This window comes from Falco naumanni, chromosome W, assembly GCF_017639655.2.
Source record: "Falco naumanni isolate bFalNau1 chromosome W, bFalNau1.pat, whole genome shotgun sequence".
Classification (NCBI taxonomy): Eukaryota; Metazoa; Chordata; class Aves; order Falconiformes; family Falconidae; genus Falco; species Falco naumanni.
The window spans coordinates 19,331,686-19,351,941 of NC_054079.1; the positions used below are offsets into that span (position 1 = coordinate 19,331,686).

Genomic DNA, 20,256 nt, shown 5'->3' on the forward strand with positions numbered 1-20,256 from the left:
GACTCAAGTCCTCTGGCTCTATCCACGTGATCTGTTAATATTGCAAACCTGAAGACACGAAGGAAGCTGCCCGTGTGCTAGCAGCTGGTATAGACACACTGGTAGCGCTCAGGCCAAGGCTGTTTGTAGTGTTCATACTGCTTGCCATGCTGACAACTGAAGAGGCGGTGCTAGTGGCTGAGGTTAAAACAGTTGAGAAAGTTGTTGAGGGCTGGAGCGAAGTTGCATTTTCAACACTAGTGTGCTAGAAAGAAGACAAAAAGAATAAGGATCACAGAGCAAATAATCCACAGTGGAAGATGGGGGACAAAGACACACAAACCAAAACACCAAAACCAACAATCTTTTAAGTAACAGCAGCACATGCAAAAGATATGCATTAGCTATGTACCAAGCAAGCAACTAAGTTGCATGCTTGTGATTTTTAAGTATTCAAAGGAAATTACTACAAGAGTTAAGTTCAAACTGCTATATCATCACAAAATTATACCACAATAACTCAAATGTCACTCCATTGCATTATTTCTTGCCCTTTGCTTGTATACTCCTTTAAGCTAGTACTTGTTATGTTAAATTCCTACATTCTTCCAAAATACAGTATTTGTTTTCAAAATACATGACACTGCTGTTGTGATTTCCTCAATGCACTTGTAGAATTTAAGGTTAAAACTGCAATGCCCCACAACAGAGTCTACATGGTAAACAAACGCAGACCAGAAGTATTACAGGAACACACAAAGATAAAAGAAGTTCCTGGTTTGAATCCAGCACAATACAGTGTCTTAGCTGATGACACTTGTAAAACAGCATCATCAACACACAAAAGCCAAAACTCTGAGAACAGAAAAAGACAACGTTTGGGTAATTGTAAATTTTTAAGTTATGTATTCAGTAGGAATGGAGCATTACAAACCAAAATACAGGCATAAAGAAAAGCAGTAACTTATCTGCACACCCCAGCTGGGATTGTACTGAAATACCCCATCACAGAACAAAGCAGTGTCTCTTTGACTTTTGTTTGTGCACCCCCATCTAGAGCACTGTGTTCAATACCATTTGCCTTATCTCAAATGCATTAAATACACAGGTGACAACAGCACCACATGATAAACTCTAAAGTCATCTGCCATGAGCCATTTGTCATGACATGTATCATTCCATCACCTGCATTTTGCCAGCTAACCTCTCTAATGGAGACTGCTAACAGCCCGTATTTTGTAGAAGTTTCAGACAACCACTTCAAGGACTTTATTTTTTTTTTAAATAAATTTGTTACAAGAATTCTTTATTCCATCCCCCCCTTGCTGGCATGACAATTTCCTCTGCAGTTGTGTGACTAGCAAGTCTCTGTAATAGCTATTCCTGATCTAGTACAAATCACAAGTGGTAAAGACTTTTTGGGTTTGGGGTTTTTTTTTGTTGTTTTTTTGTTTTTTACAACCAGAGGGCTGGCAGTCCATCTTCCCTGACATAAGGCTCTTGTTTCAGCTCTTAGCATACTGGGACACAATGAACTTAAAGTGAGGGTCTTAATCATCATATAAACTGACTATATGCCAAACGTCTGCTGAAATGAAAATAGGACTTACTGTATGCGATGTGCTTGAAGACAGCACTGAGGCAGGGGAGAGGCTGCTATGATTATTGGAAAGGGAGCTAGAAAGAAATTGTAAAGGATTAATAAAACTATTTTTTTCCTAGAACATTTTAAATATATATGTATGTAAACATGCATAAATATATACAAACACAGAGTAGGTAGGATACTAGTTAAAGAATAAAAATTGTAGGTATGTGTACACTCCTCCATATGTGGGGGTGCATTTATTAATTAACACTGAGCAAAGGCAAACAAAACAAAGCCATAAAAATACATATAGTTTGGTGCTCAAAAATCCCCTCATGAAATCAGAAGCAAGAGAGATCCTAACCATAACAAATATTTTCGTGTTCTCTATGGCAATAGCAACAAGAATATACAGCAGTTTTCATAAAGCTGCAGGCTAAATTATATGCCCTGATTTAGGGGCAAACACCTCTGGCTGCTCTTCGAAGTATAGGACCAGAATAAATCTTGGCAGTTTCATAGATTAATTTTACTTTGACTCTGTTCCCCATCTGCAAGAATTATAACAACACTACTTCAGGCAGCAAGGAAAGAAATGGTTCAGTCCAATATTCAGTTTTAAACTACTCCCTTGCTCACCCTCCCCAGCTCTTCTGATAAGCCTTAATTGACCATCTGACCTATGATAGAGACAGACAAGAGCAGCAACACAAGCAAGTCAAACATGCTTGGAATTCAGGCATCATCTTTTAATGGTGCTTGGTACCTGTCCAACAGCACCAATCCTCCAACTAAAATTTCTACCTATGTACACAGTTTTTCAAACAAATAAACATGGGGAGATGATGTTTCTAATGTGAATGGAATAATTCTTGTTATTTGACACATTTACCATTTTATTCAACAGAAAACACTAGTGTATTAGAAGAGAATCAGCCATGTCCTAGCTATGAAACATAAAAAACCCTGTGATACCCCAAATTAGTTTCTTATATTAACAAATACAGTACAAAAGCGAGTATTAAAATATAACCAGCGTAGCCTCAGATGTCACCTGCCTGAGAACGAAGCTCAAATAACAGGCAATGAAAAATCAGAGTGCAAAAGAGCTAAGCTGTGCTAAATGCACTTCCAGGAACACCAATCTGATATTTCAAAGTGTCTTAAGGAAATGTCTTAAAAAAAGGCTACACACACACATACACTAAACCTGTGGAATTATTTCAATTTTTTAATTAAAAAATACAAATATAAATGAAACTATGATATTTCAAAATTAGCCACTAAGTAAACCGTTAAGGAATGTTTTTAAACATACAACACTACACAGGCACTGTGGACAAAGTAGGAAAAACAAAGCAGAGGTATCAATTTAGCTAGCATGACTGAAGCAAGAGCCCCTTGAAACAGAGGGTTTTTATATATCGTAAAAACTTGAGGGCAGCAGCTGCTCTATCATTAAGAGGCAGCCCAGAGCTCATACTTGCAACCAGAAACATCCCGGTCTCTTCTGAATCTCTCTCCTAATTCTAGTTAATGTCAGAAAAGTGGCCCTTGGTGCCTGGCAGTCCCATACACAATCACCCTCATGTTTGTCCTTTCCCCAAAATTCCCCTTTCAGTTTGTCACAACTCCTACCGTACCTGCTTAACTGGGAAAGCGAGCTGCTGGCCAAATCACTGGACTGAGGCAAGCTGGGCAATGTTGCTGCATGCTGTGATGCTGAAGTGGTAGATACCACACTAGGCAGAGAACCAGCAGAAGACAGCAAAGGAGAAGACTCTGTCTTAGGCACCAGAACCGATGAAGTAGCTGTAACAAGTTAAAAAAAGGCATTCAAAGACAAATTCCAGCATATCTGACATCCCAGCCTGGACACAGGAAAACTGCATTCTCCCCTTGGTTTACAAAAATCTGACCATTAAAAACAGTATCAAGCAATCTGGCTATTAATGAAAACTCAAACAGCAACAGAACTATCATTTTCCCTTTAAGCTCTTCACCTATAACAGATTAATAATTTTCACTGCTACACATGTAGTGAACTACAGACTTCTGCACTTCATCTCCCCCTATCTGGGATTACTAGGATTGATTTGTGAGCAAAAGTTAATTTTATTTTTTTTTGTATTTGGTTCCACAAACAGAAGTCATTTGCACTTTTCAAGGCACTGTACAAGTGTTTTGCCTACAGCTCTGCTTCTTCATTCCAACCTACACAGCACCTTTGATGTTTGAGGCTTAGATCACTGGAGTATAAGGGCACATACAACTTAGTTTGGAGAGTTGAGTCAAATGTATAATGCAATAGAATAAAAAGCTACAATAAAAGGCCACAATTGAACACAGCATTAAGCACTTTTAATGGCTAAAGAGTTGTCAAATATTGTTTTCCTTTATTTAACCTAGATAACAAAAAGCATTTAGTATTAAATATTACTTTTAAGGCTATACAGAGTAGAACTTATTTATCACATCGTGTCTTTCCAAAGGATCATTATACTGTAATAAGACTCTGTACTGCCCAACATAATACTCAGATAGGTTTAGAAACCTCTCTTATCCTCTGAAGATAATACACAGATTTAGAGGCACTCACCCACCAATAAAACTCAGAGTTGAGCCCTGGCCCAGCAGAAGGCATGTTTCCATACCACACCAGAGACCACTACCCAGTGGACCATCACTAACTTGCAATGCACGTGAAGACAATCTTAGAATGGTCACCAAATGTCAGACATATGCTGGGAAGTTACACATTACAGTTAGTTCATATTATTGGTTTGGTTTCCTTGCTAAATGACCTAAGTCAGGTTGCTGGATTGGGTGCTGTGCAAACAGAAATCAAGAGGCCTTGGCAATAAGCATGAGGGTAACTGACAACAGAGAAGGAAATTCAAGTGACAAACAGGAACATAGTTATGAATGTGGCAACTATATCACCTGATACTTGGGTATCTTGCCAGGAGGTAAGTAACATTTATAACTCTCAATACATTTAGAGCAGAGTTCCCTTATTGAAGTAAAAGTAGATGTCCTCAATACAAGGGACAGAATCACCATCAAGACTCCTCAAAAGATGCCTGAACATGCAAGACAATGAAAACCAGGAGACAAGATGGTCAGAATTATAACACCAGCCATACTTTGAACTAAGGGTTTAAGCAGCATGAAATCTGGATATTGAAGGTCAGCAGCAAAGATGAGAGAGAAAACTAAAAATATTATCAGCACATACAGAAGGGAAGAGGTCGGTACTTTCAAATGTTAAGAAGAGAGAATTTCAAAATAGTTTGGATGCATGAAATAGATACATGGGAGAACACTGATTCCAGTTTATGTGTTTGAGATACAGAAAACCCAAAAGTGTTCTCAAGAGAGAACTGGAATAGAAAGAGGGACTAAAAGCAGTTATAGAATAATTACAAAATTAGAAATTCTCAGATTTTTTTCCATCACAAAAAGACAAGTCCTGTAGTGAATTTCATAAACTGTTTAATTCTGTGTATGAGAGTAAGGAAGTTTTCCACTTGAAAAGTTGGTTTTATATAAAACAATCTTTTAAGTGGTAACTCTTTGGGCATATATACTCCTCCTGCTCATTTAAATTAACTTGGCACTAACAAAACACTGTTCACAGGTCTGAATACTCAACTTCTTTCTACTCAGAAGTATACTAAAAAAAACCCCTGCCCTACTAATGACCTATCTGAAGAGATGTTTAAGGGAAGGACAGACATAAAATTGAAGTGTTAGAATCCCAGAAGATGTTAATTCACACTGCTGCCCTTGAAAACTTCCACAGAGCAGCATGTAAAGGTCAGAAGAGTTAATACTATAACTATTTTTAACTCCAGGAAGAGCGCTGTAGGGGTGCTATAAGTAAAATACCATATTAGAAACAGGCCAAGACGAAGATAACAGTAATGCCTGTATCAGAGCCAGTACTGTGTTATTGTCACCCCGCCGCAAGGCAGCAAGCTACCCAGCAGATGGAAGCATGTTAGTCATCCTTACTCCCCACAGGCCTGTGACAGGGTACAAGTAGCAGTATACCCAGTGAGAGGTGCATTCAAAGAATGTGATTTTGTTTCACTATAGCTAAATGCTACTTCCAGCTTCCCAACTGAGAATCGGAAGAAGTGCTAAGAAACTTTATATTAATTTAATTTTATATTAATTTTGGTAGATAAATTCAAAAGAAAAAGCAGCAACAAAGCAGATTCTCCAATTCTAAGACTGGTTAAGCTTGTAGATTTAATAGGGCTGCTTTCATACTTCAGTTTTAGTCAAGAAACAAGCAGTGTATCCTATGCAGGTACAAAATAAACTCAAACGGGTCAGCCAAAAATTAGCCAGCAAGAACAATATAAAACCTTAAACCAGATGTCACTGCTACAGTTGTGCACGCAACAAATAGTAAGGAAAGATCAGAAAGTCCTGTGTACAACCGAGCTTTGTAAACTTACTGTCAAGAATTGCCTGTGTTCTAACACCACTGTGCCCGTTCTGTAAACAAAGAAGAAATTAATGTCATCTTAGCAGTATATTAAGTTTTCAGACAGAATCATACATTGAACATGTGCTTCATGCAAAATTCTATATTCATTCTAAACTGAAAGACAAAAAAGGCAGAAAATTAACTTTTTACTGCCTTTAACAAAAACCACAAAAAAAGTTGTCTCAAGTGTAAGGTGTCCTGAACATGCAGAATCCCATACACTGCCCATACCACACCCATCAGCAGGAGACCTTCCTATGCACTGTATATAACAAACTTCAGGTTCACACACATATAGGAAATGGTTGTGCTTTTGATCTAATGCAACTCAATTTGAACTATCCAAGTTACACAGACACACCATTTTTTTTTTCCCATTGAAAGATAAGACTTGAGAAGCACCAGTTGTGTTTTGGTTAACACTGAAAAACAGAAGCATAGTCTAGACTTGGTCCTCACCCATACATACAAGCTAGTGCAGAAGACAAGTGTGACTGAGCCATTACATAACAAAGGTCTGAAGTGAATAAACTTACAGCCTCCTACAAGTTCCTTAAACATTTAATAAATTCTCTTAAAACAAACCTACATTCCATATACAAAGACAGCAGGTGCTTTTGAATATCTCTTAAGAAAGATCCTCTGTTCTAGATTGAACCTCTCCCTATGCTTTTTAAAATAAAACATGAAACTAATTCCCACTGCTGTTTAAATCCAACAAGAGTAATGCTGGAGGGGCCACAAACAGTTTGGGATCTATTTTCTAGGTGCCATATAAATTTAATAATATATATTTGGATAGAAAGTGTCAAGTTATGGCAGAATACCATGACTAATATTTATACACAGAAGTAGTTCCTTGTTTTAAAACCTAAGCTTCAGAGAAGGAAACTCAATTAGAATGTTAAGTGTTATTAAGAAAAAAGGTCAAACAGCAATTTAAGATGTCAAACCCCATAAGATCAGAAGCTCTTATATCCCAAATACAAAAAATGGCTACACAATAGTAAAAGAAAAAACCCAACAGAGTGGACTCAGGAATCAAAAATACCACTTGGCTTGGTTAAAATATTAACATAGCAGGGTAATACAAATCTAACATGGATAAGAATATTTCATCTTTTTCAAGGTCTGATTTCTGAAATTCACTCACTGTAACTGCAACATGGGTCGATTCAGACTGAGCCATGGAGCTTTGGTATGCTATCCTGCTATGCACAGAAGTCTGGTCATAGGAGGAAGTTGTTGCTACTGGGCTAGTGCTCTGGGATGAGCAGGTCAGACTGGAAGAGGTGATGGCAGAGGTTGTGTAGGTGGACTCCTGTACTGTATTGGATATTGGCAAAGAGGTATTCAAAGGATCACTGGAAAAAGTAAAAATCATCATCTTTGTAAACAACATCTCAAATACCTTCATGAAAATATCAGCTCCTATACAGTTATCTAGAACTACCTTAAACATGTAGTCAAACCTACATTATTTATACTAGAAAATCTAATTATGAAAAATAATACATAATTTTGCTTTGGTCCCTGGTAATCACTGCTTCAAAACCATCAGCTGCACTAAACACCATTCACCTTCCTCCTGCCAGTCTAACCAAAACAACAGTTTATACACAAGCACTTTTCAGTCATGTTATTTCCACCTTCTCAAAGGATTTTTTTTTTGCCTTGACAGGATTGTAATTTTTTTTTTTTTTTTTAAACAACTTTCTCATCATATACCAGACTTTATGGATAAACACCCAGTCTCTTTTTACAATAGAATTCTAACATTACAGTAGTAGTCTAACAGAGTGAACTATGCAAAGAGGAAAAAATATTTTAAAACATGCAGCTTAATTTATAGAACTAAAAAAATGAATGTGAAAGTTCATTTTTACTAGTATTTCTGAATTAATTTCAGGAAGCTTTTACTGAAGCTAATTTTTGAATTAATAAGGAAGAAAAACTGGTATGTTGGTATTTATCATTGGCTATTTTACCATTTCAGTAAGCTTCTGCATACTGAAAGCCTAGCTTCTTTTCTCATTCCATAGGAACCATCAGATCTGTAATCTGATGCCAATCTACTGACACACATATATGGTACAAGGGTCATTTCTCCTGGATCAAGAGCAGAAAGATTTGGGTTGTGAGGAACAAACCCTCAAACAAATTTGAAAGTCAGGACAGTTAAACATGACAAAGCAATTCTATAAAAGGTAGCTTATCATAAGGTTATTTACATTCATGTTATCTCCAACTTCACACATTGACCCATCCAGGGAGACTTTGATTATCTTTAGAAAATAAATTTCTCCTTTAAGATGCCATCCACAGAAAGCACTTAGCCTTACAGTCATCATGGTAACTGTGCCTTGATGTTTTTGGCACAAACTTGACCCCTTAAAGACGACATGTAAATGCACAAGGGGAACTCACACGTACTTAACAGATTTTGAGTACAAGCTATTGTTGGTGGCCTGGCCGGTATTCTCACAGCTTGAAGTTGATCCAAACTCTGGGAGTGCAGGCTCCGATCCAAACTCCAGAGCTCCAAATTGAACATTTAACCCTGTCACATCTGCCAATCCAGGCATCTCCACTGCAGAGGCAGGAATCTTAAAGGAGGAAAAAGCAGATTTAATTCCTTTGTATGCACTATCTGTATTAGAGATACCAGTAACTGACACCCTCTCCTCCCTTAATTACAGGCTTCTTCAGTTACTGCCTCTAGCCTTCACTGCTAACTAGATTCTGTGACAACCCCCCCACTTTACATCACATAAACTAACTACGTTCTCGTAATCTAAAATTAATTCATTGATTCTGTGCCCTGATCTGGAGCTGAAAAAGTAAGCCATACTGTTCTACAATATCAAAGTATCATCTGTGTCCATCCCCCTTCAGTCAATATTCATCTTGTGGCTAAGTCAATCCAAAAATCACTCTGCAACAGTCATTTTCCACACAGAGCAATCAGATGTGTGCTTGGAAAAGATAACATCACTGTATTTTGGACCTAAAATACTACCCATCTTAGAATTTCCTGCTTTGTAAACAAGAAATAGACTACGGTCTTTGCTCTTCTTCTCTTTAGCAACTTCTATATAGAACAGAATCATAGAATCATTTATGATCTTAAAGGTCTTTTGCAACCTAAAGTCCAACTGTATACCTAACACTACCCAGTCTACTACTAAACCATGTCCTTAAGTGCCACAACTACATTTTTTTTAAATACCTCCATGGATGGTAACTCCACCACCTCCCTGGGCAGCCTGTTCCAATGCTTCGCCACCCTTTTGGTGAAGAAATTTTTCCTAATATCCAATCTAAACCTCCCCTGGCATAAATTGAGGCCATTTCATCTTGTCATATCGCTTGTTATCTGGGAGAAGAGACTGACCCCCCCACTTGCCTACAACCTCCTTTCAGGTAGTTAGAAAGAGCAATAAGATCCCCCCTGAGCCTCCTCTCTTCTCCAGGATAAACAGCTCCAGTTCCCTCAGCTGCTCCTCATCAGACTTCTGCTCCAGACCCTTCACCAGCTTCTTTGCTCTTCTTTGGACACACTCCAGCACCTCAATGCCCTTCTTTTAGTGAGGGGCCCAAAAATGAACACTGTATTTGAGGTTCAGCCTCACCAGCGCTGAGTACAAAGGGATGATCAATTCCCTAGTCCTGCTGGCCACACTATTTTGGGTACAAGCTTTTGTATGTTTGTTTACTAAGGACAAGCCACCACTCAGTTACCCACCTTGGATACTGGAGTTATCCTCCGTTTTGGTGGTTTCATCTGTTTCTGCTGAGCAGTCACTGCCTGGTTATCCATAGAGATAGTGGGGAGCTGTAACATTTTGCTAACAGCTGTAGAGGCGTCTACTGGCAATGGCTCTTGGAGTTTTACCTGGGAGGAGGATGACTCCAGCCCAGGAGGAGGAACAGGGACTGCCTGTGTGTGTTGTTGCTGTCGCTGGGTCAGCTGGCTCAGAACCGGGGATGGTTCAGGCTGTGATTTAAAGTCTGGTCCAGCATTGGGAAAAGAAATATAATTAAAGCGTTATATTCTGCTCTTTGCACTTCTAACTCTTTATGAAAGAATCCGGGTGACTTGACACATTCAATAGCTATGATTTTATAGCGTGCAAGTCTCTTTCAGACATCACACAAGTTTCACGTTGAACATTGTCACTGCAGTAATAAGACCAGCATTTGATATTATCTACTTTAAACAAACAGCTATGGGCAAGCATTATTTAACTTTCTTCAAATATACGAACACAAACCTATCTATACAGTCACATATCATCACACATTAGGCCTCAAAAACTGTTAAGAATTATTTTAATTAAACACTGCAAGTTTCATTGAAATTAACTGCACCAATAAATTGTGATTACTTCCAAGGGGTCTGGAGTTGCAATTTAGAGGTGGTATGAGTTAGGTTTTCCTGCCCCTACAAAGAGGAATATTTTCAACACAAAGTCATCTACCATCTCAATCTGGCTGAAAGACAAGAGACACTGGATACTGACAGTTTTTTTTCCCAAGTCTTCCCCTTTTGTATTTTTCAGATGCTGAAAGCCAAGCAGCAGATCAGAGCATTGGTCAACAACTGTAAAAGATCTACAGCATTTGTGATGTGAAGGTTTGTTTTTTTTTATTCAGTTGGTAAAGTACATAAGAAAGCAACTTAAAATGCATATAAGCATTTTTTCAGAATTGCTGTGTGTAAAAGATAACTGCTACCAAATTGGCTGCTTATCTGGAAATATAAACGAGGTAGATACAAGAGCTAATCACTCTTCACAGTGAAAATACTTGTGGGAACTACACTGCAAAAAGTTTGTTATCATTTTCACTGTTTCTACTGATTTTACACAGTTAAATGAAAAATCCATACAATTATGAATAGACAAAGTAGGTAACCTGCATCATTCTCAGCGCATGTAGACTTCACACTAGGGAAAGAAAACTGAGATGTGATGCACATTATGAAGAAATTATATATAGTACTCATTCAAAATTCATGTAATGGTTAGAAGAAAAAATTGGGGAAAGAAAAAATATTGTACAACCTTATACTCAGCTAGAAGCAGCATAGACACAATGAAAATAAATACTTTCCAGGATTTGTTGAGAAATAAAGTCGCATGAAAGTCCCACTTGAATATTCAAGCACATGAAATCAAAGATTTCATTACATGAAGGTTCAATAACTTCTAAAGATGCAATGATGTTAATGGGTAGGCTTAAGTCTATCAAAACTTACTTTATGATATAACATCTATTACCAGCAAGTAAGCATAAAATTTACAATGTTGTAACCAACTGTATTATTAGGATTACATTTTTTAGAAAAAGCTTTTTCTTTAAGGCCATTTTTAACTGTCATTGGCATTAAGAAATCTTGCAGGCTAACAGGAAGAGAGAGAAAGAAAACTATGATAGAGCACTTACCAAACTGACTAAGGACTGAGGACTGAGTAATGGGTGGTTTTAGATCCCAGGATGATGTGGTAGTTGTGGTAGTGGTGGTAGTGGTGGTAGAGCTACTATTGTTTTGGTGAGAGGTAAACTGACCCAATCCTGAAGATTTCAACTGGTCCAAGATTTGAGATCCAGTAGAGTTTGCCAATTTAGAGGATCCAAGTTCTCCAAAGCCAGAACAAAGAACTGCAGACTACCAAAAGACAAAAAAAAAAAAAAAAAAAAGGGGGGGAAAGGAGTGAAGTATTAAATAAGTCATTTGAACATAACTATAGGGTCAATGTCTTCAACTGCTATTTGGCAGCAACCAAAACCTCTTCAGTCCTAGGTTACTAACAAATGAGCAATAAAAAAAACCCACAAAAAAACAGCAGTTGTAGCATATGGCCAGATCCTCTCTGGTTATCACAGAAACAACTGCCACCACTGATTGCAACAACACTGATTTACTTGAATTCACACACCTCAAAATAGCATGCGTTTACTAATAACTGAACTGATTTTTCAAAGAATACATACAAGTGCCTGATTTCAAGCCCTCACAAATGATTCAGAAATAATCAGGTTTACACGAAGAGCAGTCAGATATGTGCTTGGAAATAACACATCATAGTTTTCTGGCATAGAACTCTTCACTATAAACAAGTGATTTCATCCTAAATCAGCATGCAGTAAACTCATCTGCTCTCTACTCAAAACTTAATACAAGTACTTCATGTAATCCAAGTAACAACTACTTAGCAAAACCAGAGAAAAAAAGTAAGAGAGCATGAGTGCACAAGACAGCAAGTGAGAGAGAGCACACACGTAAAAAAGTTTTTTAGCCTGAAGAATATTTAGAAAGCATAAGATAAGTTTTACCAGACTTTGAGGAGAGTAAGAGTTTACAGCATTAGAGCTGCCAGTTCCTGATGCCATCTGGGTGCTCTGCTGAGAATTTGTAAAGACTAGAGCTTGGCCAAAGGTCTGCTGCTGGGGAGCCTCAAATGAGTTGCCTTCTGTCTCTTGGGTAGAAGTCACAGGCTTTTGAAGCAGTGTTACCAAATCTATGCTGTCGGAAAAAAAAAGTTTGGCTAGAATAAACATGATTAGGCTGTGTCGAAACCGAGGAGAGCACTAATAAAGCTACCATACCAGCAACAGAATTATTACTGATTAACAGTCTTCTCAAATATTGCTTGTCTGCCATACAAAAAGAGGTGGAATAGTGTTTTTTGACAGAAAATAAGATTCTTCTAGCTGAAAATTTCCACTAAAGTTAGAATATAAATTATCTTTGCTCTCTTTTCAAACATTATCAAATTTCTAACATCATGTATCACATAACTTATATGATCAGTATAACCAAGTAACTGGAGACAAGTCATAAAAGATACATTATGTTTGAGTGGATCATGCCTGCAAGCACATTATATATATTGAAAATCCACATTCTCTGTTGTCCTGGTTTCAGCTGGGATAGAGTTAATTTTCTCCCTAGTAGCTGGTGCAGTGCTGTGTTTTGGCTATGATGTGAAAACAATGTTGATAGCACACTGATGGGGTTTTGGTTGTTGCTGGGTAATGTTTATACTGAATCAAGGACTTTTCAGTTCCTTGGGCCCTGCCAGCCAGAGGGCGGGAGGGGACACAGCCAGGACAGCTGACCCAAGCTACCCAAAGAGGTATTCCATACCATATGATGTCATGCTGAGTATGTAAACGGGGAAAGAAGGAAGGAGGGGGGGGGGGGGGGGGGGGACGACTACACAACAACCAGCATTATGGCATTTGTCTTCCTGAGTAACCATTATGCATGATGGAGCCCTTTCCTGAGGATGGCTGAACACCTGCCTGCTGATGGAAAGTAGTGAATTAATTCCTTGCTTTGCTCACTTGTAGAGCTTTTGCTTTTCCTATTAAACTGTCTTTATCTCAACCCACAAGTTTTCTCACTTTTACTCTTCCGATTCTCTCCCCCATCCTGGGGGAGGGGAGCGAGCAAACAGCTGTGTGGTGCTTCATTGCTGGCTGGGGTTAAACCATAACATCTGTATATCACACTGATCCCTTGCTGTTTTTAAAGGGATGAAGTCCTAAATCTGTATAGGGTGGGTATGAGGACAATAAAGAATAAAGACACACATGCAGCAATTGAGTGAATACATGATGACATGGAAGTCACAAGTCCATGTTATAAGGAAAATTTTGCTGCAGTCTGGAGTACAGCAGTACAGCTGTATCAGAATTTTTGGGACCATTAGGCCATCTAGTTTTCAGATCTCATGCTATCCAACTACAGAAGTCTTCATCACACAACTTTAACCTGCTCTCCTGGGACCAGAGGCTAACACAAGCAACTGATTCCATCCACATCATTATCTGCCAGGTATTTGGTGAAGGCAAAGGCAAGCAACAACTGCTATATTTTTGGTTCTCTATCTGAACTCTGTATCATCAATTAAGGCAAGTAATTGAGATGCTTATCCAGGAAATTCACCTTCTTGCCAACACAAGTTTTTCTGTTAACATATTTGTCAAAGCACTACATTCTGAACACTTTCTGCATCTGCAGGGACAGGCTTTCAATTTTCTGGACAACAAAGCCAGAGCTTCCTCTTCAACAGCAGCAAACTTCTTCCCAGCTACTTTTCTCCTGCCTGTAAGCAGTCTGTGCAGTAGACAGGGTCTTCTCAACATTATGGTTGTGGATTTGGTCAGTTTGGCTCCACTTCCATAGTCAATAACAGGTAACACAGGAACCCACAAAACCAACTATTTGCAAGCAAGGCTTTCGCAATTTTGAAATCAGCTTGACCAGTCTCAGACTAGGGCTGCCCTGTGTTTTAGTCAACATTTTATGTGTGCAAGCTCACATTGCTTCACCAAGCAGAAGGTTTTTAAGGTATAGGGAAACAGTGGAAGAGGAGCTTACCTTTGCCCAGGAGTCACATGATTCTCAGCTGGAACAGACGAAGCAGTAAAGACTTTTGTTTCAGAAAGCTGAAAAAGAAGGGGGGAGGTATTTTAATCAAATGCTTGCACTTCAGCGCTGTGACATCTGCAGAAATTCCATCTTGGTTATGTACTTAAAATAAAAGTCAAACTACTGTTACAACCACTTATGCTGCAAGCTCTGCTTAAAAAGAAAAAAACCAAACAAAACACGTAGCCAAACTTCAAAGTCTTCTCCACAGAATCAAGTACCAATTTAATTAGTGTTAGGACATTTGATCTACTGAACACACACAATGGTATATCAATTTAAGTACATCAGTTTGTGCAATAATTTAACTGAAAAAATATACCAGTAAAAAGTAATTAACATGACATCAGTGTAAAGATACCTTGTGCAGACATAATTAGGACTCAATAATAGAGCAGCTCCAATAAGTCCTGTTGCAGAAGTCTAATGCATTGCACTATTCCTACTCATTTAATGTATCCTTGTGTGTTACATTTCAGCTCACATCACCAATGGAGGCAGGTTTGCACTCAGGTATGAACTAGCATTCGTGGTTCCTTCTTGGCATTTCTGCTAGAGGCAGCAATAACATCTTAAACTGATTGCTCTGCAAGCATGAGTTCAAACACAATAATAAAAGGAGAACTATGTAATTGCTTATACTAGTAGAACCAATCAGATCGTCCACAGCAGAAAACTGTACTGCTTTCACCATGCTGTTCCAACAAAGATAGATACTTGCACAGGTAGCTGGGGAGGGAGAGCTGGTTGGTTACAGTTTTGGGGGGAAAGGAAGTAATTTTGGTTTATATCAGGGTTGTTTTAGTGTCGTCTTTTTTTTAAATAGCTTTTCTTTTTTAAAAAATAGTAGTTAAACAACTTCCTAGGGCTAATTCATTTCTATGGGCAGGAATACTTGCAAACCAGAATAGGTCTTAAGCCAGTACATGTTAGGTTTAACAAGACAGAGAAATGCATATATAGTGGTTATATATAAAATTCAATTTGCACAAAAACACCTTTAACTACTTTGGTGTATTTAGACTAAAGAATAACTGACCTATTCAAATATTCACAAAGAATCCCTTTAGAATATGACATTTGAATATAGCTCTTCCAGGAAATTATGTATTTTTAATTGCATACATTACTAGCAGCCCAGTTTAAAGAACATCACAAACACGAGCCAATTTCATCTGCCATCCCATGGGCAGCTTTACTGAAAGCATGTATATCCCTGAACATGGTCATTGAGATTTTCCTATGAAACACTTGATTTAAGCAGGACACACAAGGGCTGACAGAGCAAATCACTTACTACTCAGAGGCAAAGTTCAGATGTTTCATGCATTCTCCTAGCACCCACTTACGTGCAACACTCATGAAAAAATGAATACCACCACAATTACTCCCTCTATTTCCTTTCCCTTGCTGCCAATACAACGTATTTTAATCCCATCTTTCTGGAATACAACTCTGTCCCATCATAATGCTGCCAGCCCACAACTGTACTGACCAAAAAGAAAGAAGATTCAGCTCAAGCATATTTGCAATTAAAAAGGATGTTTCTCTATTGTTCAGCCTTCTCCCCACCATACATGTTACTTTAGAACGTGTACTGTACTTTCTGTAGTGTTATGAGACTCCTGCATTATATGGCACAAGGAGGTCAGCTAATGGCATGAGCAGCAGCCTGTGGTCTATAATCCATTGGTTTAATATTAAATTATTTGTAATGTCAACTGTTTCTTATGCTCACGTAACCCAGGATAAGACTAACTGTGGCCAAAATACTGATGCATCCTGAAAACTAGAGCAAATCAAGGAGCCTGAGGATGTTTGTGACAATGCAAAAGCATACTTGACATACGAGAGAAGAAACATTCAAGTGAGCCAGCATGCAAAATACAAGTCTCCAGCTACCAGCTTGGCTACATTGAAGTTTACACTACAGCCTGTAGCAAGCTCACTGCTACAAGTTCCAATCAAGCACTTAATTCAGAAGTTTGCTGGGATTATGGCATTTGTCAAAACACATGCTTCATGCAGCAGCAGCTGGAAAGTTTTATTGTGCAGATGTATTTAGTATTTCTTAGAAGTAGTATTATCAGCTCCCGACAAAGTTATTTATGCTCACTGTACACTACACTTGCAAATCTTTCACTGAGGCTCTGGCATTTTCCCAGAACTGAATGAATAGTTGTGAACCATTTGCAAGCATGGGTCTCACAAGGGTATTTCACTCCATCTGCAGTGAAATTTCTGTGCTTTTCAGCTCCTGTTACTACGATAAAAATAATTCTCCAATCACCAAACAAACAATATATTTTAACAACTACCTAGCAGCTTCTATGGCCAGTTGATAGGTGAGGAGAACAAGAAAATATACTCCAGCATCCTCATAAAAACTCAACATCAACAAATCTGAAATAACAGCTGTTTTGATATGTACTGAAGTTAAAGAAATTAAAACACTCCCACTAAAATACTTATTTTAAAGTGTTGCTGCTGTTTCAAATAAAAATTAAACTACCAACATTGTACAGAAAATGTTTGCCTTCATCTTTCTAGCAATTTGTATGTATTGTATTTCTACTCTTCTGATAGTTTCTGTAGTTAATCTTTACTTTCTTCAACCAGAATATGATCACAATTTTAAGAGGAAAGTCCAGAGCCATCTACAGTACCTCAACATTTGTCTGGTCCTTTGTTGTCCATGCCCTGAATATCCCTTTAACAAAATGCAACCTATTTTCACCACAAGTAGTTTCCACTATTTAAGAGCATGCTGACAACCTACTATACTTGCTCAATACTCACTACTACAGATAAATACTAGACAGGACTATTAGACTTAAAAAAAATAATAATCTAATCCTTCTTAGGTCAAACAACATTAAATTTCACTTACCTGCTCCTAACTTGTATCTGACTAGGAAACACCACATTTAAACAAAAATATTCTTCAGAAAAACACCTGGTCTTTATCTGCAGACAGCAAATACATAAGCCTCCTTGGTCGTTTTAATCAGTAGTCATGCTGCTAGAATTGCATATTATACATTTAACTACACAGCTCCATTTTCCAGCCACAGGTTCATAATTATTGTATTTTTCTGCTAGACCAAAACAAGATCCCGTTATATGCTAATAAAATAACCTTTTCAGATTCAGTAAACTAAAAAACTCACTCTCAAGCACCAATTCTATCGGTAAATAGTTTCCAGCTATTTTCCACAACTTTTGTTTTGTAAAAAAAATGAATAATTGGACGCAGTACTTAAGAATCAAGTTCAGGAGAGTCCACATACAGCAATATAGATCAAGAAGGATTAAGAGACAGGGAAGAATGCCTACAGGCAGACAGACTACAATACCTTCTTTTTTGCCACAGCATCAGCCCTTTAGGAGATCATGCTGAGCTGGTTCTTTTTTCCATCATCCACTACAATCCTGAAAATTTTCCAATTGCTGCTTTCCAGAAAATAGCCCCTTATTCTGGAGGCATGCCATTATTCTTATAAAACAAATGGGCACTTGGCTATATTAAAGCATTTTTCATTTGAACAGGTTAAGTCTAGCATAGGTTCAGATTTTTCTGCATGACTGGCTTGCTTTTAATTGCCATTCCAATAATTTTTGGATTTCCCACACATTTTATTCAGTAGTGATTTTTTCTTCCAAATCACTGATAAAGACACTAGAAGGCATCTGGCCTGGGACTGGATTCCTTTATAGTCCTCCTATAAATGCTCACAGTCAATAATGATCCTCCTACAAAAGATTTATTTGCCAAAATTTGCAAGGCAGATTTCTTTTTGTGATAGCATGTAATTATTTTCAGAACAAAAAATGTAGATCAAATCTCATGTAAGGACATAGTCTATCTTCACAGTTAACTTGTAATTTACTTTAAGACCAAAACCAGGTTTATTTGAAGTGGACCTGTTTTCCATAAGACTACACTGAATGGCACAAGCTGTATTCTTATGCTTTTTATTTTTAAATCCGATGAATCAATGTTTCCTTCCTCCTCTGGGACATTTTGGGCTAATTTGTACACAGATTGTCATTCATTTCATTCACTCTTTCTGAACATAAGCACATGAACAACATTCTCCTAGGTTACAGTGATTTTTCCAGCACTCTAATAAAAATTAACAACAGGGTAGAGATTTCATCTGCTGTTCTTTCAGGATTCATGTGCAAATTACTCAGGTTTAATAAAAAAAATTCTATCCCTAGTCAGCATTGCTCAACACTCCTCCTGTACTACAAATGCTGTATTGTACCAGCAAACGGGCAAGAACAAGGCCATAATTTTTCACTATCCTTAGTTCACCTCTAGCATACACTGCAGAAATAGAGGACAGGTTTAAAAAAAACAGATGCCAACTTTTGATGGCAGTAACTAATACAGAAGACCTAGGAATTTTAGAGTTTCCTTTAGTTTTCTCAAAAGACACAGCCCTGTCGTTAGGTAAGGACAGAGATTTCATATTTGTTATATGACACATTCACACATTTCTAGGGATAACACTAACGTGCCACCCTACAGGATGGGACAAGAAGGATGACTTCTGAGACAATCTCTTACTCTTCTGAAGATGAATTAACGGATGTTCCTATAAAAGATGAAAAACTTCTTAAAAGCTAAGTTTTCCTTTCCATATTTCTTGCTACCTAGTTTGTTTTCTGAACAGATTAAACTTTAATACAATAACTGAAAGTCTAATCACAAATGCAATTCTCACACTTGTTGATCACAAATGCCAAATATTTTGCAGACATTAAGATCTCTTACCTCAAAAGAATGAGAGCCAAAATTGTTGTAATACTTCAGACAACACATGATAAAACAACAGGAATGAAGCAATTAAGTGCTAACTTCAGCATACTACTAGCTTTTTTTTTTTTAATATTATGAAGTAAGCCAAAAGGAACGATTATACAATTTTCAAACAAAAAGCATCAAATGAGGAGCCTGAAGTTGATAGTAAACTTCAGCACTTAATTACATAGAAGTCTTGTCATAATATGGCTTTAAATCCCTACACAATAGTAGGGGGGAAGTATGTGAATAACACCCATCAGCACTGAAGAATTATAATTCACAAATACTTAATTTGGGATAAAACTTAATTTTATCTATGTATTTTCCACCCAACAAAATAAATACTTGATTATTTAAAAACCAAGCTTATCTAAGTATATATTTTAAACAGGAATTACAGCAAGTAACAGTAAGAAATATCATTGCATGCACACAATAAAGTATTACTTTGAACATTTAGTTTTTGAAGACAACACAAAAACTCTGAAAAAGATAAATAAACAGTCTATCCAAGAAGGTACACTTACATCTTCATTCCAATCTTCTGCTGTCCATTCCTCTATTGAGTTTTTCCATGCGCCTATTGTAATTTAGGAAAGGAAACAGTTACAAGCTGAAAGCATAATGTCATATTTCAACCCTTCTGCTTTATAAGCAATCCTGTTTTCATTATTAGTGGAAAACAACACAAGGAGATGTGCAGGAGCGGTCTGCAAACTGGGACCATGCGCGGCAATCAGTTAGCTGAGGGGAATTTGCTCGAGCTTGTCTAGACAACAATTAACATGATGAGGCATGTTTGCAGAGCACAGGGGGGTGGGGGGCGGATGGCGCCAAGGATGGCGCCAAGGAAAGATAACACCTTGTTGTTAATTGATGGTAGTTAACCACCAATCAGAGATTGCCTAGTATGCAAGGCTTAGCTTCAAGAA

The 20,256-nt window shown here is 37.7% G+C and overlaps 1 protein-coding gene and 1 non-coding gene across 6 annotated transcripts in view; both read right to left on the minus strand.

Moving 5' to 3' along the window:
- Window positions 1–20,256, minus strand: part of LOC121080617 (ubiquitin-associated protein 2-like) — a 94,117-nt gene that overhangs the window by 17,076 nt on the left and 56,785 nt on the right. For 3 of the 5 annotated variants that reach the window (XM_040578764.1, XM_040578763.1, XM_040578767.1), the window contains exons 9-19: window positions 19,852–19,904; window positions 14,461–14,528; window positions 12,408–12,597; window positions 11,517–11,739; window positions 9,814–10,079; window positions 8,496–8,674; window positions 7,222–7,432; window positions 6,037–6,076; window positions 3,211–3,379; window positions 1,590–1,656; window positions 49–244 (exon numbers count right to left, since the gene is read on the minus strand). In XM_040578764.1, coding sequence (XP_040434698.1) covers window positions 49–244; window positions 1,590–1,656; window positions 3,211–3,379; window positions 6,037–6,076; window positions 7,222–7,432; window positions 8,496–8,674; window positions 9,814–10,079; window positions 11,517–11,739; window positions 12,408–12,597; window positions 14,461–14,528; window positions 19,852–19,904 — 1,662 coding nt within the window. The remainder of the gene's footprint in view (window positions 1–48; window positions 245–1,589; window positions 1,657–3,210; window positions 3,380–6,036; window positions 6,077–7,221; window positions 7,433–8,495; window positions 8,675–9,813; window positions 10,080–11,516; window positions 11,740–12,407; window positions 12,598–14,460; window positions 14,529–19,851; window positions 19,905–20,256) is intronic. The other 2 variants (XM_040578766.1, XM_040578765.1) reach the window with 1 other exon arrangement.
- Window positions 8,990–9,075, minus strand: LOC121080720. The gene has a single exon (XR_005825483.1). It is a non-coding gene; the product is annotated as a small nucleolar RNA SNORD121A (small nucleolar RNA).